The sequence below is a fragment of the Tympanuchus pallidicinctus genome, unplaced genomic scaffold, assembly GCF_026119805.1.
Source record: "Tympanuchus pallidicinctus isolate F22 unplaced genomic scaffold, pur_lepc_1.0 scaffold19, whole genome shotgun sequence".
Taxonomy (NCBI): Eukaryota; Metazoa; Chordata; class Aves; order Galliformes; family Phasianidae; genus Tympanuchus; species Tympanuchus pallidicinctus.
In genome coordinates, this window is record NW_026294710.1 from 13,618,943 (window position 1) to 13,645,672 (window position 26,730).

Below are 26,730 nucleotides of genomic sequence, written 5' to 3' on the forward strand. Positions count from 1 at the left end.
TAGGTCTGCTTCCACCCACTGCAGGCACAGGAGCATGCAGTCGGAGACAGTGGACAATCTGCTAATCACCTGGGTGACAGATCCATCTGAACACCTTTCAGATAGATTCTCCAGTGTGTTGAGCCTTCCTTCGTGGCTGGTGCTGACATACCACCTATCCCTCTTCCCTATTCTTTCCCTCAGGACCATGCTGATTTGAGAAACCACTTTTTCACTGTGGGGATGAAGCTGGAGGCAGTGAATATGAGGGAACCGTTTCATATCTGTCCTGCATCAGTGACTAAGGTAGGGTCCCAAAAACGAATGAGGGCTGAAAAGACGTTTAAGAACCTCTTGACTGATTTCTACCACGTTTAGGAAAATATCCATGAATGTTCCCTTTTTCATCAGTTGTTTCTGTTGTACGAGCATCAATAGTTGACTTTATGTGCACTTATCACTGGGTAACACATGCATTCATCCAATGAATTTCATCTGCCAGTTTCATGCAGATAAAGGGAATCCCTTTTATCCCAGTCTTCTTTCCATGCCTACATATTTTTCCGGCACATCTGTGATTCTATCTGAGATGAAACAACTGGATTGAGGGCATACTTGTGTGTCTTATCCACACCCTCAAAAGCAAGAAAAGAGAAGGCTGTAGGGTCTCCAGTACTGTCTACAGTCTTTGCCCAGCTATGAGCACACTGAATGACTCTGAACTGTGGTGCTTTCTCTTGCCTCAGTTTACTCATCTATGCCTTGATATCTTTGGTGGAAACACAGATGTAAAGCGTTAGGTGAGAGTGGGTTGTTTCAGATGCACTTTGACTCCAATTTGTTTCAGCTTTGTATGTTTGCAGGTGTTACAGCAAATTTAACATCAGATTTTTTTCTTCTTTTTCATCTCTTAGGTTTTTAACAATCATTATTTGCAAGTGACCATTGATGACTTGAGATCTGAACCCAGCAAAATCTCAATGCTTTGCCATGCGGATTCCTTGGGGATCTTGCCAATACAGTGGTGCCTTAAAAATGGAGTCAATCTCACACCGCCCAAGGGTTTGTATTACTTCTCAATGGCTTGCAGCTTTTTTACTGCCTTTAAAACCATTCTGCTCTTTGCTGCAGAGCATCACACTAAGCATCTCCAGCCAGAGCATCTTTGTTAAGCCACTGAGGATCATAACAGCCTGTGAACATCTCTGCAAATGTGTTGTTGATGGATTAATGTCTGTCTGAAGCAAACTGCACTGAGGCATAGGAAATTCCTGTAAAACACATCTCGGTGATGTTTTGTGGTGCAGATTGCTGAAGGAACATTAAGAGTCATATTATGTTTGAGACGAACTAGGCAGCTTCGCTTATAGCATCCCCATTGGTACAGCCCTGAGCTGCAGAGAACACGGAAATCTCAGCGTCTCCTGGATTCAGATTGTATCTCACCAGTTAGCTCTCAGCTGCCTGCCCAGAAGCACATAGGCATTTTTACTTACCTGTCTCGAAAAAATCCCAGACGAGGACAAATTGAGAGCAATGCTCAGGTCAGAGCCAGGAGGAACAGCGTCCGACCGTGCTATTTCCCATCTCTGTAGCAGTGCAGTTAATTAACTGCAATTTCAGGCAACCACCTGCAGTGTGTTAGCAATATTTCTTCACTTGCAAAATGTGTTGGCTTTCTGGAATGTTAATTTTTTTTACTCTGGTCAGGGTGTCAAACTTCTGCCAAAAAATGACATTGCTTGAGAGAAGAAATGCTTCACAAAAATATCCCGTGAAGTCGTGTACATGCATATTTGTCTTCATTTTGGAAAGAAATATGCTGCTGCTGGTCCCAAGGAAGTGAAGAGGTATTCCCTGCCAGATTTAAAGGCCTCTTAAATTTATATAAGATATATACATATATGTATATATCTAGCATGTGCAGTTTGAAATTCCCACCAAAGTCTGGGAGCCCTCTGTGTGCAGCTGGGTATAGTGCTTCTGTGATTAATCTGTTGCTTTTACTGAAAGAAATTTACTCTGTGGATGTTTATCTTCCTCTTGCTTAAATCCAAGTGTAAAGATTGTGACTATGTAAGTGCTCAGTGGTCAGCATTTTGTTTTTTCCACCATGAGTTCCCATGCAGCTTCCCCCAGGCCACCTTATTAACTCAAATAGACCATAGACCAGGCGTTTCTATATAAAGGGCCATGGCTTAATGGTTTCCACTCCATGCTGGTACAAAACCTGTTTTATGGGGCAAGCACATGAAAGCTCTATTTAAATGCCTGCATAATTAGAAGTATCTGTAGCATCCTTCCACCTGTCATTACAGATATTTTCAACTTGTCCTGGAAAGGCTAAGCAGCTAGCAGGTATCTGGTGTGATATTCAGTGCCTGGGGTCCACCTTGGCTCCTCAAAAGGGGCAGGAAGCCTTTGCTTTCTGCTGTCAGATCAGAAATCATGGAGAGAAGCTATTAAAAGAGATTTAAATCAAGTAGCAGATAGAGGCATAAAATATACTGTGCTTCTTCCAGAGTATATGAGGGCTGAATGCCTAAACTGCATCTTAGGATCTTTTGGGTCAAAAAACTCCTCCAGCAGCAAACATGCACTTTGAGTCATGAAAGTGGTTAAACATCGGAATGATGTCTGAAAAAAAAAACACCAAGCAAAAAAGCACACCAAAAAATGCAGATAGAAAAAGAAATGCATCCAGAACCACACTGAGGTCTTCTCTGACAAGAGTAACATCAGCTTGCAATAAAGAAGCAGTCAGGACTGACAGGAGAGGGCTGCAACATGCCTACAAGTGGGACCAGAAAGAAGGAGGGCATTCCCCCATTTCCAATCATAACTGCTCTGAGGTGTCCAGATTTGCTCCTTTTTTTTAAATGTGCAGATTTGGCCATTCTCCTCCATGACTATATTGACAATATTTAGTGCTGCAAACATAGCTTTCCCTTTTGAAAGGAGAGAAATTCCCATGGAGAATCAGATGACATGGGGAAAAATACATAAGTCCTTTTTGTCTTCGTGGATAGAGTATTTGCTGTATTTTTTTGGGGGGGAGGGGTTAAATAATGGTTGGTAGGGAGTTGTCTGATTTTACAATTAATTGATTTTATTTCATCAGAATAGTATTGCAAATTGGGATATTTGGGTTCAAAGTCCTTTATTTCTTTAATATCTCTTCTTTTGCCTTTTTGCCTGTCAAGCCTTTGTTGAAACCAAACATGCAGTAGATGAGTCATAAACAGGAGGTGCAAACATTTGCTGCTAGAAACAGAGAGCAATTTTTCCTGCGTGGTGCCAAAAATGAATACCCATTTACTGCTGCTGTATAAACATTGAACAAGCACTGTTTATATTTACTGGGTTTGGGTTTATTGACCACTTCCCTTTGGAGTAGTAGTTGTTCCTTTTCATGAACTGTTAAGAGGGGGAAAAATACCACAGTAGCACTCTTAAATACAAGGCTTACTAAAGAAATGCCGTTTCTAAACCTCCAGTGCATTTGTATTGTTATATTTGACTCTGATTACACTGCTGGTTTAAACAGCTCTTCAATGCTGAGAGTCAAGATAGCAGACACAGTGAAGTTCTGTGTATTTGGGGAGCAGTAGGTAATTCATAGAACCATCATAGAGTGGCATGGGTTGAAAAGGACCACAATGAGCATCGACTTTCAACCCCCCTGCTCTGTGCAGGGTCACCAACCACCAAATCAGGCTGCCCAGAGCCACATGCAGCCTGGCCTTGAATGGGGATGGGGAATCCACAACCTCCTTGGACAACCTGTTCCAATGTGTCACCACCTTCTGTGTGAAAAACTTCCTCCTAATAATCTAATCTAAACCTCCACTGTCTTAGTTTAAAACTATTCCCCCTTGTCTATCACTATCAACCCATTTAAACGATTGTGCAGATTTGTGCAGGCTTTGACCATTATTACTAGGGTTGAGCTTTAGAGGATAACAGTATGTGAATATTATGTGCTAATGAGAGCATCTATTTACTTCTCATCATGAGGCTCCATGATGAGGTACACACAGGGCCAGGCTTGTTTGATGGCAGTTCTTGAGTATGGCCTTCTTTGAGCAATCCTTGTTGTGCTGCTGAAGTTCTGGTAAACTGCACTGCTGCCTTCCCAGGCTTTGTTCCCACAGAAGTCTACAAAGAACCTCACACTTTGAATAGCGCAGGGCCAAGCCAGCAGCTGGTTTTATGGTGACACGTGAGTCAGATTTTTATACCTCATTGAAACGTGCCTTTTCCATCCACTCTGCCAAGATTTTGCACAGCTCTCAATCAAGATTGAGGAGCTGTCCATGAGGGGTTTACATCAGAGACCTGAGAACATGCAAAGTGTGGGCAGGGTTTAGGGTCCATGTGAGCAGTGTACTCTGGCAGCTGAGACGTGCCCAGGTTTGTTTAATGCAGACATCTGCATTGTGGCTGCCTCCATGTGAGTTCATTACCAAAGCTGCTTTCAGAGTCAACGGAGAGCAAGTGAGACTTGTACAGGGATTCTGCTCCTTCTGAAGGAGGGCGTGCAGATCACCTGTAGATCTTTCTCCATTGATGCTTCAGGGAAGCCTGCTCAAGGTGTCTACACTGCCAACACCTGTGTGCGATCAGATGGATCCCCTTCTGATGCACTGTGCACTTCGCCTCCTGTTTTCCATTTCATTTTCTGAAGCCTGAAAGTATCTGGCAAGGAAATAACAAGAGAGAAAAAAAAGTAGAGAAGAAACAAGACAGTACTGTTGAAAAAATCAGTTGTTAATTTATGTAAAAAGATGCTAGGTATTTTTCATGTGAAAAATGAAGATTCTCTCAGTTATGGCCCTTTGTCACTTCTCTGTGCGTGTTTATTTCTAGCTTTGCAAACAGTATAATGTTTTGTTACTGCGTAAATGCCCTGCAGAGACATTTTAGGACCCTCTCTATCTTGCTCATTTGTGAGTGCAGCTGTTAAGAGTAGAGCTCGTTTTATCCTGGATACTTGCATTTTAGCAGGATGCTCAAGACTTCATGTTCAAAATGTTTTCTCTCTTTTGGATCTGGATGATGGATAAGTGATTCCACTCAGTGCGCCGTCCTTTCTTGCCTACAAAAAAATTCACAGTTTCCACTGTCACAAATGACTAATTCCCATCTGATCTTGACTGTCCCTTTTTGACTGCCAATGAAAAAGACATTAAGGGATGTTCTGTAAGATTGAGTCCAGTCTGAGATATCAGGCAGGGAGATTAAGGGGAGAATTTGTCCTTTAGATGACTCCTGAAACTTTCCAGTGAGAGTAGTTCTACAATAATGTTATTACAGCATCATCCCAGGGCTCTGGATAGGGAATAGCACTCATTGGTGTGAAACACTGGGAAATCCTAAAAACCAGATTAAAATCAGTCAAGCAATGAAACCAAACAGCCAAATAAAACCCTTTGCCCCAAGAGTTTATTGCTAGGTAAGAAATATAGAGGAGTAGGGATTTGGATCTCTGTGATAGGACTGTTTGAGTGACCCCCCTATCAATTACTGCCTCTTCCATTTTTCCTTAGAACAAGAGGCTGAAAGGATTATCTGGTTCAATCATAGAGTCATTAAGGTTGGAAAAAGGCCTCTAAGGTCATCTTGTCCAACTGTCCAGCTACCACCAATATGGCCCACTACACTGCGTTCCTAAGTACCACATCATTCTGAAGCCTTTAGGAACTGGGAATTCTGTGTTCATTTTCCTGTTCTGCTCCAGGTCTCTATATGACCTCGCGTGACATGCTTAGAGTGGGATTCAGCTTATGTTCTCTGAGCCATTGGAAAGTCATTCATGCAGAGTACAGCTGTTGCAGTGAAAAGAGAGATGAATTTATCTCATGGTACAAGGGAAGGGATGGATCAGCTTCTGGTTGTGCTGATTCTCTTCCTGTTGACCTGAAGTCCCAATTTTTAGGTACTTAAAGAATGGAGAAGGAGGTCCATGGATCCACCCAGAAAATGGGGACAGTAGTGCTTCTAGGTAATTAAAGGTTTATTAAAGCCTGAGAGATGCTCACTGGAAAGGGAAAATGAGGAAAATATCTGTGTTTTATTACTTCATGGTGAAGATCCGGAGATTTCAAATGGAAATGCAGAAGTTGTGAGTGAGTGCTGGAGAAATGCCAGCAGTGGTGACCTTGCATGCTGGCACTGCACATAGCACTCATATGGGATGGGATGCTGAGACACCATTGGTTGTCTGCTTGGGGCCCGTTTGCACTCTCTCTGGGACAGTGGCTGATGACACTTTGTTTTGTTGTCCTGCAGGTTACTCTGGCCAGGACTTTGACTGGGCAGATTACCAGAAGCAATGTGGAGCGGAGGCAGCACCTCACCTGTGCTTTAGAAACGTAAGCTCTCTTTTTGCCTTTGCATTGCTCCTGTCAAGACCTGATTGCTTGCACAGAAAAGCTGCAAGCCTTTGGGAGCTTTCCCCAGACCAGCAAGAGTTTGTTTTAGGAAGGAAGCCAGAAAGATGTTACAGATTTCTGTTTCTGAAATAGAAAAAATATTATCTTACTCTTTTCCTCATTGAAATCAGTTGGATTTCTTGCTCTCCATCTCTCTCTGGTTTTGTACAGCGCTTAGTCCAGGAGGGATCTGCACTGACCATTAAAAATAATTGTAATGCTATTAAAAAAATCCCATAAGCTGGGTTAAAAAAACCAGTCTCTTGATGTTCTACCTTGCCAGTAGCCTCGTTTTCATGCTTCTATCAGCTGAGGCAAATTGAGATGGAATCATCAATTTCAACTGTAAAGATTGGAAAAGACCTGTAAGATCAGTCCAACTGCATATCTACCACCAATACTGCCCACTAAACCACGTCCCTAAGTACCACATCACCACATTTCTTGAACACCTCCAGAGATAGTGATTCCCCCACCTCCCTGCCAGCTCATTCCAGTGCCCAACCACTGTTTCAGAGAAGTTATTCCTAATATCCAAATTGAGGTCTTATCAACAACTGAAACACTGAAAATTCAGTGGCATCTGAAGTGAACACAGGAGGATTTGCAGAAGAAAGCAGTGTTGTGAATTGTGGAAGCAGGTTCTTTGGGGAGCTGCATACTCCTTCATTACTACTCAGCAGTCATGAGACTGAATGACAGTGTATTTAGAAAAAGCAGAATGAAGACAGTCCAGCAAGACTCCAGCTGTGTTATTGCATGGTTTCTTGGAGGTGTCAAATGGATTTCCTCATCCGTGGCAGCCCAAGGGCAGCCTGGTCTGGAATAAACCATTGATTCTGTATTGGTGGATTTGAACACTTTTAGCAGAATTCAGAAGAGTGGTACCATCAACAGAGTTTTGCCCAAATCACAGTTCAGATTTCTCTACTCCATTTATTGTGCCTTTCTATGCAAAACCCTGTTCAAGCTGAGATTGCTGAAAGTGCAGAAGGAAATTGAGAAGTGCTGCATCGTACCTATGTGGTGGAACAACTGCTGCATTTCTTCCCTTGTGCAAGCACTCTTTATTTCCTTCTCTCTGTCAAGTAATGGATCTCAACGCTGGCAGCCTTGAAAACAGGCTCTGTGTAATATTCTGCAAAGATTAAATCAGGTCTAAGTGCTGTTTATTTTAAGGAAACGTTAATCAGATGAACATGTGTCTGTTATTCTTTCAGTGTTGATAACAAAGTTCTCTGCAGAGAGCTGTAATCTTACTGTTGTCCAGTAAGTTCAGTTTGGTCCATTTGTTTCATGCCTATGAACAGCTCTTGAACAGAAACCTCTTTGCAGGCACATTTTCCACCTACTACAGCCAGACGTGGTGCTGGAAGTGGATATGCTGTAGCTGTTTCCCTAGGGGGGATGTTTAACAAGGAGAGTCAGTTATGAAATGGATTGACATGAACAAATGCTTAGTAAAATAAACTCCCAGCTAACTGTTTTGTCATTGATTCTGTATAAATTAGCCTCCAGCAATGAACTGCACTGAAAGGAGCCTGTGCGATGATAAATGATGTTTCTTTGTTAGGCAGTGTAGCAGGCATTTAAACAAACTCACCCTGCTTTTCTTTAGTGCTGGCCAGTTGCAGTTTTTACTGCAGAATGAGGACTGGGACAGTCCAAGCAATGCTGGAGCTTAAGAGAGAAATGAAAGGGCACTGGAAGGGATGGAGGGCAAGGAAGGAAATTAATGAAGAGTAGCTTGGGGAACCTCAGTCTGAAACAGGTTTCCAGGGCATTTTTTCTTACAGCAGTGGTACCTAAATGGTTGGAACTGCAGATTCTCTGGCTGCTGAAGTCTTCATTCAGTGGGGGCTGTTGCATTCTTGCAAGCTCATTACTTCACCTTTTTATCATTTTTTTCATATTTGGAGAGATGACTACTCATTTGGGAACTATTGCAGCAACATCTAACCTGATTTTGCCTTTGTTGAGGAAGAGGGGGAGGACAGTGGGGACCTCATATAACCCATGGAAGATTTTCTTTGGTGCTGTATATTTAAGCATACAGATTACTGCAGTGGCAGTAAGTATGTCTTGCACCATCTGTATCCACCAACCTCCTGCATTGCTTCCTGATTTGTCATTATCTCTGACTTTCCATGTGTGTGATCAGGGCATCTCCATTTTGAACCTGAATGCTTTTGGGTTCTTCACTTTGAGTGAAAAAAGCATGCTGAAGTTGTTCTTCCCAGCAGACAGTCTGTTTAAAGCCATGTTTCGTTGTTGGTCCTTGGCTCTTTCAGACATCCTTCAGTCGTGGTTTTACGAAGAACATGAAGCTGGAGGCAGTGAACCCTAGGAACCCTGCAGAGATATGTGTTGCTTCTATCACTTCAGTTAAAGGACGGTTAATGTGGCTTCACCTCGAAGGTATGTGCTACAAATGCTTCTTGTATTTTGTGTAGTTCACTCAAACCCTCTCAACTCTGTCCTTCATACTCTGTCCAGTGTTGCTTACTCTGGCTTTACCTGTTTACACATACTGACTAGTAGTTGTTTTTGAGAATTGACATCCCCTGATACCTCCAGGAGAGAGCTTCCACCCTCCCAGCCCATATGGATGTTATCAGGGATTTCTGTAATGATGGATCTCTGTCCTGCTTTGTTTATGTGACTGAGACTTCCACTCACATTTCCAATACACTCTTGTGGGATCATAGAATCACAGAATATCTTAAGTTGGAATTGACCCATAAGATTCCCATAAGATTGAGTCCAACTCTCAGCTTCACGCAGGATCAACAAAATATCTGACCGTAAAGAGATTTTCTGTTCTCTTGCAGCCTCCTTCCTTCCTGCTCCTTTCACTCATTTTTGTCACCTGGATTCCTAAAACCTCAGCAACATGTGCTGCTCCTTACTGCAGCCATTTCCTGCTCACAGCCTTCTACTCTGTGTCTTCTGAGTCTGCAGAGAGTAATTCTGTATTATAGAGTTTAGAAAGCACACAGGGATCTTTCTTAGTATTGTTTTAAGAACAGTGTTATTTCTAAAGAGTAGAAAGCCATAGTAATTTAAGTGTTCAGATGAGTGCTGTGATAAGCCATAAAGCTGCCGTATCCTTGTCACAACATATTTTAATTTTTACTCATCAAGCTAACACAGTGTTGTTAGAAGCTGCTGGCTTCATCTGCAGTCAATATAAGAACTTCATTTTCCATATGAAATCAATGGTTATTGGGTCACCATCGGCTACAAATGCCATATGTTTCTTTTATTTCTGTTGGAGAACCATGAAAATACCAAAGGCAATTCACGTGGCCTATAGCTCATCACCAGGCTCTAAGATCTGTGCTTCTGAATGAATGCCTAAGGAAGATGTGCCGTTCCTTATGGTGCCAGCCAAAAGGGAAAATCTTGCTGTAACCCTTAATGCAAGTTTATTTTGGCTTTTCCTGGGCAAAACAACCACGAAGATGTTAATGGAATTACAAATCCTAGTCAAGCACATGATAGTAGGCGAGGAGAGTACTACAGGGGCTGGGACAAGGGGTTCTTGCAGAGATCCCACTGGAGATGAAGTCTTGTGCCTGTTCTGCCTGTTCACCTCCTTTCCTATGCAAGATGCTGAACTCTCAGTATTTTGGGTCTGGGAAGATATAGGAAGCCAGACCGACCAGAACAGCTTAATCTTTGCCCGATACAGAATTACTTATTCCTTCAGTATGTTCATTGTAATTACCCAGAAGTATTTTAGTGTCTGACAATGTGCAGTGCAGTTTGTATGAGAGGAAAGGTCTGTGATCAAAGCCTGTAAAGTTGGTAATAACATTGACATGTAACTCAAAGTGCCTCATCTATGCTTGGAGCTTGCTCTAAAATATAACAAAGGCAGATGTGCTGTGGCCTTTAGCTCTGCAGAAGTAGCATTATATGGTAGACAAGGCTCTCCCAGCACCTCTGCGATAAATCCCTTTCTCAGAGATTTATACCTCAATTACTACCCGAAGAGAGATTCCTCCTGATCTAAAGCTTAGCAGGCAAAATTGCTTGTACTTTTCATGTCTTTCGTAAGCCCCATAGTTTGGGCTGTCTAAAATCTGGGGAGATCTTCCTTTTGTATTTCCAGCATGTAGCTTTGTCTCCTCTGCATTTGTCTCTAGTGAAGCTCGCAGGTATAACTTCACGTCTTTGCTTTTGATAGAGCTTTGTGCAGTCGCAGTTGTGGGGTTTTTTTGTTTGTTTGTTTGTTTGTTTTTAATCTGTGCTAACTGGAACCAGTTGCCCAAAGCAGTTGTGGATCACCCATCCCTGGAGATGTTCGAGTCCAGATTGGATGGGGCCCTGAGCAGCCTGATCTGAGTGTCAGCTCTCAACCCAGTGTGTGGAAGGGAACTGGATGATCTTGAAGGTCCCTTCTGACCCAAGCCATTCTATGATTCTGTGTTTCTGTGATAACTGATTGCCTTCAGACGCAAGGTAGCTAAAGCTTATCTGTAGCCTGGTCTGGACACTTGAGAAATATTTTAGTTAAAGAGCTGGAATTAATGGATGTTTGCAATTCATATGTCACTAATATTGATGTGGAATTTACACCCATGCAGTCCAGGAACCTGGCCCCATTTCACAACACCCATTCTTAAATCATAGAATCATAGAAGGCCTCAGACTGAAAAGGACCTTAAAGATCATCCACTTCCCACCCCATAGCTGCCACCCACCAGTTCATACTACCCAGAGCCTCGTCCAACTTGGCCTTGAATGTCTCCAAGGACAGGACAAAATGGAGAGGTGCCTTCATTTTTTGGGTTTGGGAATCCATTGTATTTTTTTTTCAAGCTCTAATGATGGACTCAGCATTCACTAAACTTGCCCAGCATAGTAAACAAGGAGCGCTGTTTCTTGGGTCTTCAAATCAAGATGTCCCCCAAGACCAAAGAGAAAGCCACATGTTTCACACTGCTCCCTTCCCTTCTCTCTTTCTCTTTGTCTTTTACTCCTTTAATTTCTTAAAGGATGTTTCTTTGAGAGCTTGTAATAAAAAACCTGTGTGCATCTCCTTGCCTTACGGATATTCTTACAGATAGATGTTTTACACTTCTTTTATGTCTCAATGCCAGGAGTAGAATGATCTGTAGTAAAAGAAAAAGATGCAGAGGGCTGCAGAAATAAAAAGGCTTTGCTGCTGTTGAAATTCCTGTCTACAGTATACACTGCGTTAGCCTAAAACCAGGCATTAAAAACCCCACAAAACGCTGCTTGCAGAGTTGTAAAGTAAATGTGGCTTGGACGATGGCATCCTTTTTTCAGCTCCGTTAATACACTATTGTTTCTAACTGGTTATTTATATTCTGGTAGCAGCAAGACTCCCAGCTGCCATAGGAGACCTCGGATCCCACCGTTTATCACGGGCACATCTGAAGCTTTCATTGTTGCCCTCAGAGTTTCACCGTTTGACAGTCCAAACTGCAGCCGTAAAACAGGACGTAGTATTTAAGTAGTGTCGAGTTAGACGTGAGGGAACATTGCTTAATAAATCATGCTTTGTACAGTAGCAAAACTGTAAACTTCAGGGCAATCATTTAATGAGCAGCAGTATAGTTCCCCTGCAAACAAGAAGTGCAGGGCTGATTTGAGGCTATGCACATCCCATCACTTTCTGCTACTTTATTACTCATCATCTGCATTGTTAATTTTTACGGGTTCATTTTAGATTTTAAAGCTGAAACTTGCTGGTGTGAATTTTTACAAGTGATAATGTACATTCTCTGCACAGAGCAGGAATTTAAGGAAAATTCTGTTGTTAACCACTTCTCCAGAGAGGTTTTCCATAACTTTCCCTTTGAATTTTCCAGAGTTGCTGCTCCATACAATAAGATCTGTAGTGGAAGATGGAAATTCTCACTCTATTTCCCGTCTTTCTGTTCTCTGCTTTTCCATTGAACCTCTCCAGTCTTGTGGACATCTCTTGGTGTGGGAAGATGGCAGCATAAAACACAGCAAATGAAACTAATGAGTTTCAAACAAGCTGGTTTCTATTTACATGAATGAGTCCAAATGAAGCAATAAGATGTTGGAAGTGAAAGACAGGATTGCTGGTTGCCAAAGGGACGATGCAGTGTGAGTGAGGCCAGAATAGCTGTGATCATGTCTTACAAGAAAAGTGGTGCTGCAGGAGAACAGACATTATGCTTTTTTCTTGCTCTTCGAGGCGCTGCAGCTGTTAAAAACAAAAAGTTCATGTCACATCTGTTGTTGTTTGTGAGCAAGAAGGTACATTTCAACTGTTTATTCGGTCAGAATAACGTGATAGAACAGTTGCAGCGATGAAAATATTGAATTTTCCCAGATCATGTGAAATTTTAGTGGGGACCATTGATCTCTTGTTGTATTTAGGGCTCAATCCGTTGCTTACTCATTTTGTTGGATTCAAACTGCGCAGTGACCATTTGTTATTTCCTGATGGAGGTAAGTGGTTGTCCAGGGGGTGCCAACTGCTGAGACCTCACACTGCAGCTTAGTTACTCATGGAAGCAACTAAGTATAAATACTCAGAGGAATACCATGAAAGTCATACAACTATTACAGTTGGATGAGACACCTAAGGCCATCAAGTCCAACCATCAGCTCATCCCCACCATGCCCACTAACCACGTCTCTCAGTGCCACATCTGCTCTGTTCTTGAAGATCTGCTGGGACAGTGGCGCTGTGACCTCCCTAGGTAGCCTGTTCCAATACCTCACCATTCTTTCTAAGAAGAAATTTTTCCTCATATCTAACCTGAACTTCTCTCTAGAAGATATCCATGCATCTGTGCAGACAGCAAGGGTTTTTATTTATTTATTTCTTATTTATTTATTTAAATGCTGTTCTGTTGTTCTTTTTTTTTTAATTTTTTTTTTTTTTTTTTTAATCTAGGTCACTATAAGCACTGTTTTCCTTCTTCCTTTGGGCTTTCACACAACCTCACGCAGTCAAGTGCTGCAGCTCAGTCTCGATGCCATTCCCATCACAAAGTTCATTTACTGTTTCAATTACACTACAGGCCGTTGATGAACTTTCATAAGTGGGATGATCTCTGTAGTCATCTAGCTGAGCTCAGTCAAACACTGCTGCTTCAAGCAGAAGGCAGAGATGCTTTAACAGATGCGAAGATGAGGATGCTTGCAGGAGAAGCTTCTGATCCTGTGGTCTCTTTTATTAAGAGATTGCCTCATGCTGGCACTGGAGCTGTAGATCCTAGTGTGGATGTGGGAGAGCAGGAGGCATTTACTGATGAGTCTGTGCTAGTGCAGATGGACTTGAAATGAAATAATTAAATAGGATCTTGACTCAGGACCCAAAGTTGTTTCCAGAACACCTCAGAATCATTGAGAATATTTCCAGTTGGCTTTGAGTGAGATACATACAAACTAAGACAGGCTAGTGTCTCCTGAAGGAGACATCATAACCGAAGTAGATGAAATTGGTTTTAGGTAGAAATTTTCTTTGGAAACTTGGAGTCAGTGTTATGACAAAGATCATAGTGCATCTATACCACTCAGGACTTTCATATTGCCTGTCCCCTATTGGGTGATCAGCTCAAGTTTCATGTGCTGTGGGGAACATTGGGAGAATTCATGGTGTTTTAGACCTTTAAAAATGGTGGCTCATGGGCAGAACTACACAGAAAAGCTTCAGGGGATCATTAGGAAGTAAAAGCTGATCACTTTACCTACAGTTATATTATAGCCACTGTGCATGCTTTTAACAAGAACAAATATCAAGCTGTCCTGCTGCTGCTTTGCATGTGCAACTCTACGTGAGAACCTGTGGGTCAATCATGCATGCTTAACATCACATTTGAAGCTTTTGCCTGCTTCGCTGCACACGCTTAGTGTGTTCTTATTTTTGGTTTTTGCTGGAATCACGTTGCACTGTAAATGCAGCAGCCGTGTCATTCCTGTCTTTGCAAAATTGAAGATGAAATGATTCCTGATTTTGATGCAAGTAAGCAGATTTATTTTCACATGTTCCATCATTTGCTTCCCTCAGTTCGTGATGAATGCTCGAATGGCTCTGAGCGCGTGTCTAAATGGTGTTATAAATTTGTGTTTATAGGTTTACAGATGCCCTCTCCAGAGTACATAGTTGATGTGGAGTCTATGGACATTTTCCCAGTTGGTTGGTGTGAAGCGAATGCTTATAACCTTACTCCACCACACAAAGCTGTTTGTAAGTGCATGGAATCCTCAAGCAGAACATATACTATATCCTGTTATATCAACAGATTTATCAGGGAGTTTTTCTGATGTCTGTAATCCAGTTCTTAAAACTACTGACCTAGCTAGCAGACCAGTAACCAGGCTGTGAGCATACTGCAAAAAACAGTAATAAATCTAATTAGTGACCAGATGCCACAGCACTGTTGTTACAGGGTTTGTACTTGCCTGTGTGATCAATCTCTCTAAAAATGGGATTGTTTGCACTGGGAAAGGCCATTAGTGGTTTGGGATTGCACAGGGTGGCTTGTGGGTTTGCAGTGGGGTTGTCAGAGTGAAACAGCTGAGTTCAGTTAGGCAGTGGAATGAATCAGGGACACGGGACACGGGACCTTGGATCAGGAAAAAATTGAGAACAACACCCGTAAAATACAGAACCTGAAGGGACATAAAGAGGTCATGTCTCCCCTAGACAGGATTTACTCTACCTAATGTGAGGAATGTTTGCTGGCCTCTTACAGCTGAGTTTCTGCACCTTCCTAGGATATCAGTTCTGTTGTTTCCCTTCCGTTATCAGTATAGGGCTTTTCCTAACATCTAACTTAAATCCCTCTTGGCATAATTAAGTCTTGCCCTATATCTAGAGCATACTAAGCTTGCTTTCTTTTTCATTCCCCCCATCTGAGGGTAGTTCGTGAGCACTCAGTGGCTTGGTGTTGTTCTGTTCCTTGTAGTGACTGTTCAACCCTGATCTCAAGCCACCAGATGAAGAATTAGCCTCACTGTTTGTATTAATTAACATCTGAAAGGCAAATTCTAAAATGTGTCATTCTTTCGAAGAGTTAAATATGCTTAAGTTAAAAATCAAGCAGCCAGGGCCTAATTTGGGAGAACACTGCTATGGCAACATTATACAGCCTTGTCGCAATTTATGGCTAAGGATAAATTATGCTGGAGGTAATCATGCTTGTAAAATGTAATCTTATCCATATGTGTTTCTGTATGGAAAAATATTTGTGTTTTTATTAATTTTTTTTATGTTGATCCCATAAAACACAATATTAGCATTCCAGAGGAAAGATTAAATGTATTATTACATCTTTAAAGCAGGTTTTAATGATGTAGTGACTTACTTAAAAATACCAAGAGAAGATGGCAATGGTAATTAAGTACCATTTCATTGTGTTAGGAGTCATTTTATAGTCAGTGCATTTTTATAGCTTTTTATGCATTATGGATGTATTTTATAGGACAAAAGAGTACAAAACTGTTCCTTCGTTTTTGCAGTGCGAAGGAAAAGAAGAATTGCTGTTGTGCAACCAGAAAAGAAGTAAGTTGCTATTATTTAAGGAGATATTTTTATAGTGATATATCAGGTCTTCCAGGGGAAGTAATACACAGCAGCTTAGGGACTTTGTCAGCCCCATTTGACACTGTTAAATACTCCAGATTTCTCTGTAACAGGTTACCATCCTCAGTGCCTGTTGAGAAAATACCTCATGACCTCTGCCCAGTTCCTCAGCCAGACACAACAGGTAAGGCTGCTTGGCACCAGCACGTCCTGATCTTAAGGATGAATTGCTTGTTGGAGGGGGACAGCCCTACAGAGGGAGAAAGCATGTCATATGTATGGGGAGATACAGACTCATCCTCAGGGGACGTGTGACTCACAGAGTAGGGGCTCTGATGTAAGGGTTTGTCCTCTGCATGGAAATGCAGTATTTAGCTGGCCTTCCCCTGAAGGAAAAAATACCCAGTCCCCATAGTGTTTTGAAGGGTAGCTGAACAGTCCTTCTCCTGAATTTTGTCTCTGAGCTGATGCCATACCAAGTGAGAAGCAGCTAACATGTTCCCTTTCTGGCAAGCCATAACGGCGTTGCTCGTGTCCATCTGTGACATGAGTTATGAAATAGCTTCAGGTCATGTCATGAATGAAGTCCATGAAGTCCTTTCTCAGTTCTCCATTCAGTCGAGCGTGCAACTGTATTGGGTGCTATTAAAAATGTAGTTTTTCCCATGTTGGACAAATTTGAGCAACAAAGGCTTCTCTGTCTTCTATCTTAGGGAAGACATTTTGTAGAAGGAGGGGAGCTCAAAGATCATCCTTCACTCTTTTCCCATTCTTCCCCTTCTAGGAGAAAGAAAGGCACTTGATTCATTGCACAAAAGTTGTGCAACACACACATCATTGCTACTTTCTTCTTGCAGGCACCATCAATGGGAGATACTGCTGCCCCCAGCTCTACATCAACCACCGCTGCTTCTCAGGTCCATATTTAAACAAAGGCAGAATAGCAGAGCTACCTCAGTCTGTCGGGCCTGGCAAGTGTGTGCTGGTCCTTAAAGAGGTATGAGCCAGCTATTTTGGGGGGAATTTTGAGGGGGAAACATGAATCATGGGTTGCTGGGCCTAGAATTTGATAAGAGATACCTAGAATTGTCTTAGAGCTCTGTGGCAGCTTCCATAGGTCAAGACAGCAAGCATGGAAGGGAAGATATGTATATGCATTGGGATTTGTAGGGGGAGAAGAGTTATTTTTGGAACATGGAGAGTTTTGTTGATTGCTGGTGCAAGTTTCATCTATCTGTGTCTGCTATGCAAGAGAGTATTCCGGCCAAAGCTATGCCACAAGAGGATCTCTGTGATTGCACCCATCAGACTGTTTCTCCTGGCACAAGCCAGTAGATTTGTAATGGGTGATACCATTATTTGAGTGACCATGGGCCAATGGGGCCCAAACTATTGGGTTCCAAAGTGACCAGGACAGAAGCCAAGCACAGGTGTGTGTGCTAAGCAGAAGCTGAATGCCGTGGAGTTAATCCCACACACCAGGTGTGGCAGAGCACCAGCATCTATGTACTTCATCCCAAACAAATCAGTGCTTGCAATTGCAGAGCTAAATCTAGAGAGTTGAGTGCTTGCTGTTGACCTCAGACAAAAACTATCTTGTTTGAAAAAAAATACATAAAGATTTTTTGCACAGTTCTGTATACAGTCCATGTACAGCTGAGAGGCAAGGTGACTTCAGGTGGGAGAGGACAAGGTGGTTTTGTTGGATAAGTAGGATGCCATTGATGCCACGGTCAGTGGAATGGCCCAAGTTGGAAGAGACTCACAACGATTTTTGAGACCAACTCCTGGTTCCACACAGGACTACAACAATTTCAACTTGAGTTGGGTCTTCTAGAAATCCAGCTTTTCCAGCTTTCTGGTCTGTACCTTTATGAATGCTACCAATTGCTGATGCAGGGCCATATCTGAGCTCCCTCTGCATAGGCTGAAACAGCAGGGAAACTTTTAGGGCTCCATTTGTCTGACTCATTTGCAAGCCCCTCAGAGCTCAGCTCAGTGAGGTTGTTTGAAGTTGCCTAAAGTGAGATGGATTAAGTTCGAAATATGAGATTCCTCTCAAATCACCCATACTTCCTAAATGTGCTTCTTTTGGAATGTAGAGTGACTCCTGTGCTCTTTAATAACCTGTACATACTGCTTTACATACAGTGGCACTGCCAGTTGTTTCACATGTTTAAAAGCTGGGCCATGAAGAGAACCCCATAATTCAGCTGCCTGTGCAGGTGGATACTTGGATTTGAAAGAAGCAAATCAAAAATAGCCATCAGCAGAAAACAGGATAAAGTGGTTGCGGTGCAGAAGTTGGCAGCTGCCAAATTGGAAAGTCAGTCTGCAGTGGTTTGCTGATGGGGAGCATTAGCAATCTGCTGCTGCTTGAAAAACAGGCAGTGAAAAAACAACATGGGGGAAACATGAGGCATGCACAGTCAGTAGTTAAGCTAACTACTCTTCTCCTTCCTGGAATTTGGATTTTTAAAACATACGTAGTGCAAAGCTTCTGTGAGGTCCTTCCCTCATGTCTCGTGCTTTGTTTGCCTATGTATTGTTGCATTGGCTGCCACCAGCTTCTCCAGATTCCTCAAGAATGGGCCCTGTTATTCACCATGCAAACCAGCTGAAGTTTCCTACAGGAATCCCATTTTCCCTTGCTCCGACTCCTTGCAGGATTCTATGCTGAAAGAGCAAAGAGCAGTGTCAGAAAGACACAGACATCTTGTTTTTGGAGCCATGAGTGACTTCCAAAGGAACAGAGCCATGGCAATGGCCCAGTGTTTTGTAGCAGTATTTTGAAGATAAATCCAGGCTCGTAGATCCATGGGGACCATTCCCAAATTCTGGAAGGGCTGAAGAGAACACAATTCAGGGTTTAGCTGTGGAGGAAACACATGTTTCCTATCAGCTGCTGCTAAGATGAAAGACTTTATGCAGCTCAGAGAACCACGGGCAGTGATAAGGATGGGTCCCCACTCCTCTGGCCCATATTCAGTACCAAGTTTGGTGGCTCTGTCTCACATTATACCCACTGATGATGTAGCCCAGAGAATGCAAATTGCAAGCTGTTGTAAATTATGCATGAGCATAACTTGTCTGGAATAAATAAATTATACATGGGCTTTACTTTGGCAACACACAGGGGAAAGACAACCTGAAACAACAGTTACAAAGGAAGAACAGATTCAGCAGTTGTCTGATCACCCTGGTCTCTAGCTGTAGCTCTCTGCCTTTAGAGTTGTTCTAGTTAAAATTTAAACCTGTGCCAGTTGTGAGCAACTCCAGTGGGCAGCTGTCTCTATGATGGAGATGTTACCGTGTTTGGCACTGATGGGTTCATGCTGCTCCTCGGCCGTCTTTTACCCCAAAGTCTTGTCCCTTCCCTGTGTCTGTCTCTGATGCAGTGACACATTCTGCATCCAGCTCCCAACAAACTGGTGGTACCAGCCTGCATAGTGCAGTGAGATCTGATGGTCAGTATCGCTTGGCCCTGGACTAAAGAAGGCTGGGAGGTAATTTTGTAGTGTGAAGTAGTACATCCCCTTCCAGATGAGTAGTCTGGGCTATTCTCAAAGGGATTTTGAGAGTGCAGTAGCATGAATACACTTGTTTTTTTGCAGCACCTCTTCTCCAGCAAAAAAAGCATCCCCCAATTTCTGTCCAATTTGCTTTGCTCCAGTGTGTTGGGTGAAGAGGTTGTGAGCTCTGCAGTGAGGAAACTGAGGTACTTCCCAGAATTATCCCCCTCGAGCAAGATGTCTCTGTAAAATTGTGAGAGCAATTGCAGTTTATTTGGTGGTGTGATCAAAAATACTGGCTGCAGTTCTGCAGTTTGCTTGTGTGTATGCATCCTTCCGTCCATGTAGAGCCTTAGGTGAGAAGCAAAGAACTATTCTCATACCTGGTGCCAAACTTATTCTTAAAGCCGGGAGGTTCATTATTCCTGGTGCCAGCACAAGTCTCTGGTTTACTGTGGCTTCTTTCACCTCAAGGGGCAAGTGAGGATGATAACAACTGTTGTTTAACATCAGCTTCAGAGTTTATCTCATTCCTGAGATGCTTGTTTGGAAAAGAAGTTGAGATTTGGAGCCAAGAGACAGTGGAGATACCAGCTATCAACAGCTGGGCTGGAAATTAGTGGCTGTATAATAGCTAAGATATCTAAGAAATACTAGCTTTAAGTTAGATTAAAAGAAACACATTGTCAGCTAAAGGTTTCATTCTTGGGTCAAAATATCAGAAATACTTAGCGGTTCTTTCATCTATGTCAGCAATTTAACCACGAAAACATTATAAAATGAGATGCCTTTTTAAGATTTAAGATTATCTATAACCCACCGAATCTTAAGGAAATATGCTGTAAAGATTAATTAGATTCTTTGCTTACTGCTGTTGCTATTTTAAGACACTTTGCTGTTTTTCTATCTAGATGAAAATAGACTTGCAGATATCATGACTGTTACTGTTTTCAACTGATGCAAGCAGGAAAAATTGTGAAGGAAAGCTATTGCATTCTGCAACTTGATTTTTTTTTTTTTTTTTTGCAGCACAGCATGACTTCTTAGGAGAAATTTGCATAATTAAATCAAAATGCTCAGAAAACCATGTAGCTTGTACTGAGCCTTAGCTGTATAATTGAGCCATGTTGGTGGTGTTATCATTAGCGATCAGATCTTGTGCTAGGATGGCAGAAATCTTTCATAGTTCGGAAAGATATAAGCTGCATTTCTGCAAGCATTGGGTTCACTAGCGTTGTCCTCAAGAGTGCTTCATGGGCACAACTCACTGATAATGGATCTTCCAACTTGGATCTGGCTGTATTTTTGAAATTTCATAGGCTGTCATAAGCACATCAGCACTCATTTGCTACTTCCCGTGTGTGGCGAAAGTGCAGTTCTAGGTGCTTGATCATTTAACTTAAAAATCCCAAATAGTTCTTCTTTCCTTCTTTGCCACACAGCTATGTCTTTATTTCAAGTAGAATAAAACAACTTTAGCTATTTCGTCTGAGGTTAGTCTGGGAGTTAGTGTCTCTCCTGTTAGTTATGAGAAGTGGGATCACATCTTAGATAGAGGAAGGAAACTGACTTTCTCCTCATAAGGATGATGGCCAATGGGCTCTTGAACAGGAGGAGAGGCTTAGTGCTGTTTTGTGATATCACCTCTTGGTGCTGTTTCCTGAAAAGCTTCATCCAGGATTGGGATCATTAATGAAGAGGGGTTGAGTGATGGGTAATGTGAAAATCACAACCAATCCATGATGCAAAGAATGGTGCTGAGTACCCAGTAGCAGCAGGCACTTCTAGATATCCTTAGTAAAGGCACTTGTGCTCTTGGTGTGGGAAAGCTGAGAACTAAGATTCAGGTACTTATAAGGTTTGGCAGAGAATTGAGATGTTGCTGTGTGATCGTGCTCACCAGTGTGGCTTCAGTCTGACTCTGAAAATCCAAAGAAAATTCAGCAGTAACAAAATAAAACTTGTTAGGTGTACAGCAGCAAAGCTGGTGTTGTCTCATCCACCCTTCTGCTCCAAGGCACTGCTGGCTCTATCCAAACCATTCCTGATGGAGAGGGCTGAAAATAAATGGAAAAATCTCAGACTCTTCACACTCCAGCCAAAGGGAATTTGTTGAATCAGATTCAAATTTGACCATTCTGACCTATGTGGAGAGACTTTCCATCTCCAGAGAGAACTGGAAATTTGTCTAGGTTTCTTTGCTGTTTTTGCTTTAATCCTAGTTCATTTCTCTGCAATAAATAAAGTGTTCTTGGATTATTTATTTTTTTCTGGCTTTGTCTGTGTGCTTTTTCTTTCCAGAGTTTAATAATGTGTAATATTAAGAAATAATATTATTAGAAAGTAACGTATTCAACATGGTAGTGGACTCCTGTCGCACTGTAAAGTGCCAGACTCAGTGACTTATTTGAGAGTAAAAAGCTAAAGCTTTTTTTTAATTTGAGAAAAAAAAACTTTTTTTCTTGTCTTAAAGGGAAATGGCTGCTCTTATAAACACTCTTTTAAAAACTTCTTTTGAAGTTTACTGAGGGTTCTGACGATGACAAGCCAATTCCAGGAGAAGTGCTGGCATTGTGAGGCTGCAGTCAGTGATGCTCAAGCAGCGCCAAACAGTTATTTGCAAGGTTGGGTCTTCCTGATTTGCAGATCAGGACAGGAAGACATCTGTTGAGTTATATATGAGCATGGGAGCCACCCAAGGTTTTTGAAAACCTACCTTTGGCTTGTGTGCATTGGATATATGTGTTGGATGTCAGTGCTGTATCTGTGTGGTGAGTAGTAGACAAGAAAAGATGTAGATGAGCAGCTGGATGGTGCCACTCGGAAGCTTTCATTTGTTCTCTTGGGAATTTTGGGTTGTGACAAGATAAAAACCAGCTCAAAAGCTGTGTGTAAATCTGTATGTGTATGTGTAAGGTAAGGATGTGCTTTTGCCCTTCTTCGTAGAATGCTTTGAGATATACAGGTGATCAGAACTGCATAAGCCATTGGATGCTGTCATTACAGGCATTGTTTTTAATATCTCCAATTGCACTTTTTTTCCAGCAGATTTCCAACTATCTCTCCCATAACTCTCAATGATAAATCAAATTTTGCTGCTAGTAAATAATCTAGCCAGGCCACTCAAACCACTTCCATTTTATCTGGTACTATGCAACATCAAGTGAAACCCTCATCAGAAAATGTTCCACCCAACAAGATTTTCAAAAGCCATCAAATCATCATGGTTGCTGCATTGTTTAGTAAAAAATAAAAATAAACTAGTTGCTCCTTGCAATATAATGTAGTTCAATTGTCATTTCTGATGCAGCATGTTCTTTGGTATGTTGGGGAAACTTAATGCTCATCGTACTGAAATCATTTGAAGATGCCTGCAGCCCCTCAAGGAATTAAGAGCAGACACTAGGTAAAGAGCTAAATTATACCAAAACCAATCCAGACTCACTGTGGGATCGTTCATTGACATACAGTGCAGAGTGTTCAAACACATGGTCTGGTGCTATTAAGAGATTTGTTTTTCTTGTACTTATCTCCTTAGGCCAAGTGTAGGCCATTAAAGCTTAGATTCTCTGTAGGAACTATTTTTATTCTCAAAAACTTTGGATTAAATGGATTAGCACATGTGTTTTATTGTACAGAGTGGACACACACTGGTTTTTAGGCTCCCCTCCTGCCAACTCTTTTTATGTATACTTTATTAATATTCTGTTAGTACTGTCAGGGCATGCAGCACTCAGATTCTTAAGTATATTGCCAACTTTAAATGCATGAATTTCCCCTTTAGTGTTCATTATATAACAACACATGTGACATTGTCCTTGGCTGAGCCATCAGAGGTATTTTCATTTTTTTATTACGTTGAGCCCTGTGGTTGCAGGGAATGGAATCTTTTTTTGGGTGAGGTCTGTCTCAAGGCACAGCACCTAGGTTCATTTAATGGAACATCTCTGGGGTTAGTCAGCAACATTTAAAGCAGTTGTGGCACAGTACTGAGGCATTGTCAACAATATACTTCTCATGTTGATTGAATCTGGGACCTCTTCTTGTTGCGTCTAGCTCTTGCCTTGTGCATCCTTGAGCCTACTAGGCATCTGTAAGCTTCTCCTCCTTATACAGCACCAGAGATCATGTTTGTTGTTGTTGAGGACTATTCTTAAATCCATCCGCGTTGTTGATTTTATCTCACTAGGTTCTGAGCATGGTGATCAATGCAGCTTACAAGCCAGGGAGCGTTTTACGAGAACTGCAGCTGGTGGAAGATCCTCAGTGGAATTTCCAAGAAGAAACGCTCAAAGCAAAGTAAGTCTTCAGTGTGTGCCCTTTTGTTATGGGAGGCTTCAGAAATGGGGCTGGCTGGGAAAAGAAATAACTGTATTGTAAGAGTTTTTTAAATTACCATTTTGCTTCGCTGAGTTGCTTGACTTGTTCCATAGCAACTTAACAAGTGAAATTTTCACCTGAATGGTTCAGTTCTATTGTCTTTCTCCAAGCAGCCATCAAATCTTGCAGAAATAGGACATATTTTTTCTGCAAAATCTTGACTCATACGATAAGGGGCTCCTATAAACTCAGCTATTACTAATTTCACTCAATCCCCAGCTTTTTAAATATAGTGCCGTTACTACTTTTAATACTGAGCCTGTCACTCAAATGCAGAAAAACATGGCAAGAATTGATGGCACCAAAACGTGCAAACAAAATAGCAGGGACTTATTTTTAAGCCGGTGAGTGTCTGAGACAAAATATTAGCAGATCTGAGTTTCACATTATGGTTTAATGTCTTTTTGGAATATGTGCTTCAGTTCTTGTCTAAATAATTTTTAAGAAAATTTTGTATCTAGAAAATACTCTGTTTTCCCTTCCTACTTAAAAATGTAACCAGTTATGTATTCTTTATGTAGTGGGCACTGTATTTAGTATGCATCTCAATAATTAACTGTTCAACAGTAGGAAAAGCACGTTAGCTCTCTTCAGATACTTCCAAAAAGCAGTTCATCTCATTTTAAGACAAACTCAGCAAATAGTTCCTTCTAGGTAGCAATCTGTTTCTATCCAAGCTTCATCACTTTGACTTTTTGAGTACTGATGCTAAATGGAGTGAATTTCACACTCTGTACTGAACTTTTACTCCTTTTTAATAAAAGCAATTTTATTTTGTGTATTTACAATGATTGGCATCAAATATGGAATTATGGATTGCTATTGTATTTGTTCTTTGGCCATGCAGACACTGGAGAAATCTCATATCTGCTCTTGCTGAAGGAGAGAATTGAGAACCTTTTATCCTTCCTAGTCAGAAACTTTTTCTAAAGGAGAACTGCAATTAGAAATGAGAAGCTACTGTTTTCATTTGCTTCTCTCACTCATGTGGAAGGTCATGCTTTTGTGTTCATCGAACAAAGCTTTGTGGATTGGAATCCAAAAGTCGTATTTGTGCCTGCAGATTTCCATTAAAAAACAGCGGACAAAGATTTCACTGATAGCAGGATCCTGTCAAACAACAGATAATGCACTGCAGCAGGTTCTAAGCAGCTGTGAAGTCAAGTCTTAGTGCCCCAACTTTACGTTCTGTCCTGCTTATGGGTAGCTTTTCTAGAAGCAGTGTTCAGAATATAACAATAATATAATTGTTGGGGTTTCTTATTTGAGTGTGCGTATCTGCCTTGTGCAAAAGCAATGTTACGTAGTTTGTAACTTTTGCAACCTTTGTTTCTATCAGGAGACAGCCTGACAAACGTTTAATTTTCCAACAAGCACAGAGGTGCTTTGTCCTTAGTAGTCAGCTATATCTACTGCCAATCCACTGAGATCCCAGGCAGTGTGTGGGCTCTGGGCATGCTTGTACCAGGAAGACCAACCTAATCAGGAATATGTGGTCCGCCAGAGCTCATCACCCACCTGTTTCATATCAGCCATTTATCCTCCCTCATGTTACCTGGTGTGCTAACTATACTGTAGTGAGCACCTCCATCTCTTCTGCCTTCCCCCGTGGTATTTCCGCTCATCTTTTCGGGTAGCAGTTTCAGCTCTCAACAAGTCAAATAGCATTTTTCGACTTTATCAAGCCACAGAATGGGTCTTGACAGACTCAGAGATAGGACATCAAGTTTTGGTGTCACTTCTGAGCACTGAAAGATATTCAGTATTGCCTTGTTCTCTGCCTCCTGAGCTCTAATGGAACTGGAGAAAACTGTATGGGTGCATCTATCTGGTTTCTGGAGTGGTGCTGGCTGATGAAACCAACTTGCCTGCAAGTAGCTGGGATACTTTTTATTGGTTGCCAGAGGATAGACTTACCTTACCTGAATACCCTTGGACTTCTCTTTTCCTTCCGGAGTTTACTTGAGCTGCTTCATCAAGAAGCCTGCTGGGGCTTTAATTGCATCTTGTGCAGAAGTGGGAAAGAAAACATGCTGATGAAATCAGATACCCTGGGATGTGCAAACTGCACATGACATGCTACCTCAGGTATGACAGTCGGTTGTGCTCCAGAATCTTAAACAGAGCCCTATAACGAGCAAACGCCTGTCTACACAGACTTCCAGCTATGCTGGCTCCCAATGGTGTCTTGCTGCTAATGATGACAGCTCTACAGCCAGCTGCAGCATCTGTGCTGTAATGTGACATGTCATGTCACCTCCTTCCTTCTGATATAAACTGACAACTCCTTAGATCTTGATAATGTTGTTGTTTGTTTGCAGCGATGGCTGCAGTAAAGAAGAGAGATGGTGAGGGAGGAGGATGGTGAGAAGGCAGCATTTTTTCCCACTGACCCAAATGCTAAATTATTCAGTGCTGGGAAGGCATTACCTCAGTCCTAGTGCAAGGTGCATTTAGGTTACTCTGCTGTCACAAGTGACCAGTACAGAATCAATTATGCTAGCCTTGCAAAGAAGATAAACAATTTAGATTGTCCAAAGAGATGGGTCTGCAATGTGTGATGGCATTCACTTCCCATCAGCACTACTGGCTTTCTGTGAAAATAGTCGAACTTGATTTATTGGTGATGATGAGTTAGAAATGTCAAGCCTAATCCACTGAATTCCCATGAGGACAGACAGACAAAGATATGGACATTCAGCCCTTATGGTTTTGATGCTTTAATTTCAGTGCCCTCATCTAGATTTGGCTTCCCAATTTTAAAAAGACATGAGTGCCTTTATGCTTTGTAAGAGCCTTTACTTGTAAGAGCTGTAAGTGGAGTTGAAAGGAGTTACCCATTCTTTTAGGACTTAGTACACAAAAAATACCAGTCTATGTGAAT

At 41.8% G+C, this 26,730-nt stretch overlaps 1 protein-coding gene across 5 annotated transcripts in view; it reads left to right on the forward strand.

The window, feature by feature from the left end:
- The window catches only part of SFMBT2 (Scm like with four mbt domains 2), a 114,179-nt gene that overhangs the window by 68,732 nt on the left and 18,717 nt on the right, over positions 1–26,730 (forward strand). For all 5 annotated transcript variants that reach the window (XR_008206236.1, XM_052680970.1, XM_052680973.1 and 2 more), the window contains 9 exons: positions 184–285; positions 894–1,041; positions 6,271–6,353; positions 8,705–8,831; positions 14,503–14,616; positions 15,891–15,933; positions 16,068–16,138; positions 16,812–16,951; positions 23,656–23,765. Coding sequence is in view for 4 of the 5 variants with exons in the window: in XM_052680970.1 (XP_052536930.1) it covers positions 184–285; positions 894–1,041; positions 6,271–6,353; positions 8,705–8,831; positions 14,503–14,616; positions 15,891–15,933; positions 16,068–16,138; positions 16,812–16,951; positions 23,656–23,765 (938 nt within the window). In the remaining variant the exon portion in view is untranslated. The remainder of the gene's footprint in view (positions 1–183; positions 286–893; positions 1,042–6,270; positions 6,354–8,704; positions 8,832–14,502; positions 14,617–15,890; positions 15,934–16,067; positions 16,139–16,811; positions 16,952–23,655; positions 23,766–26,730) is intronic.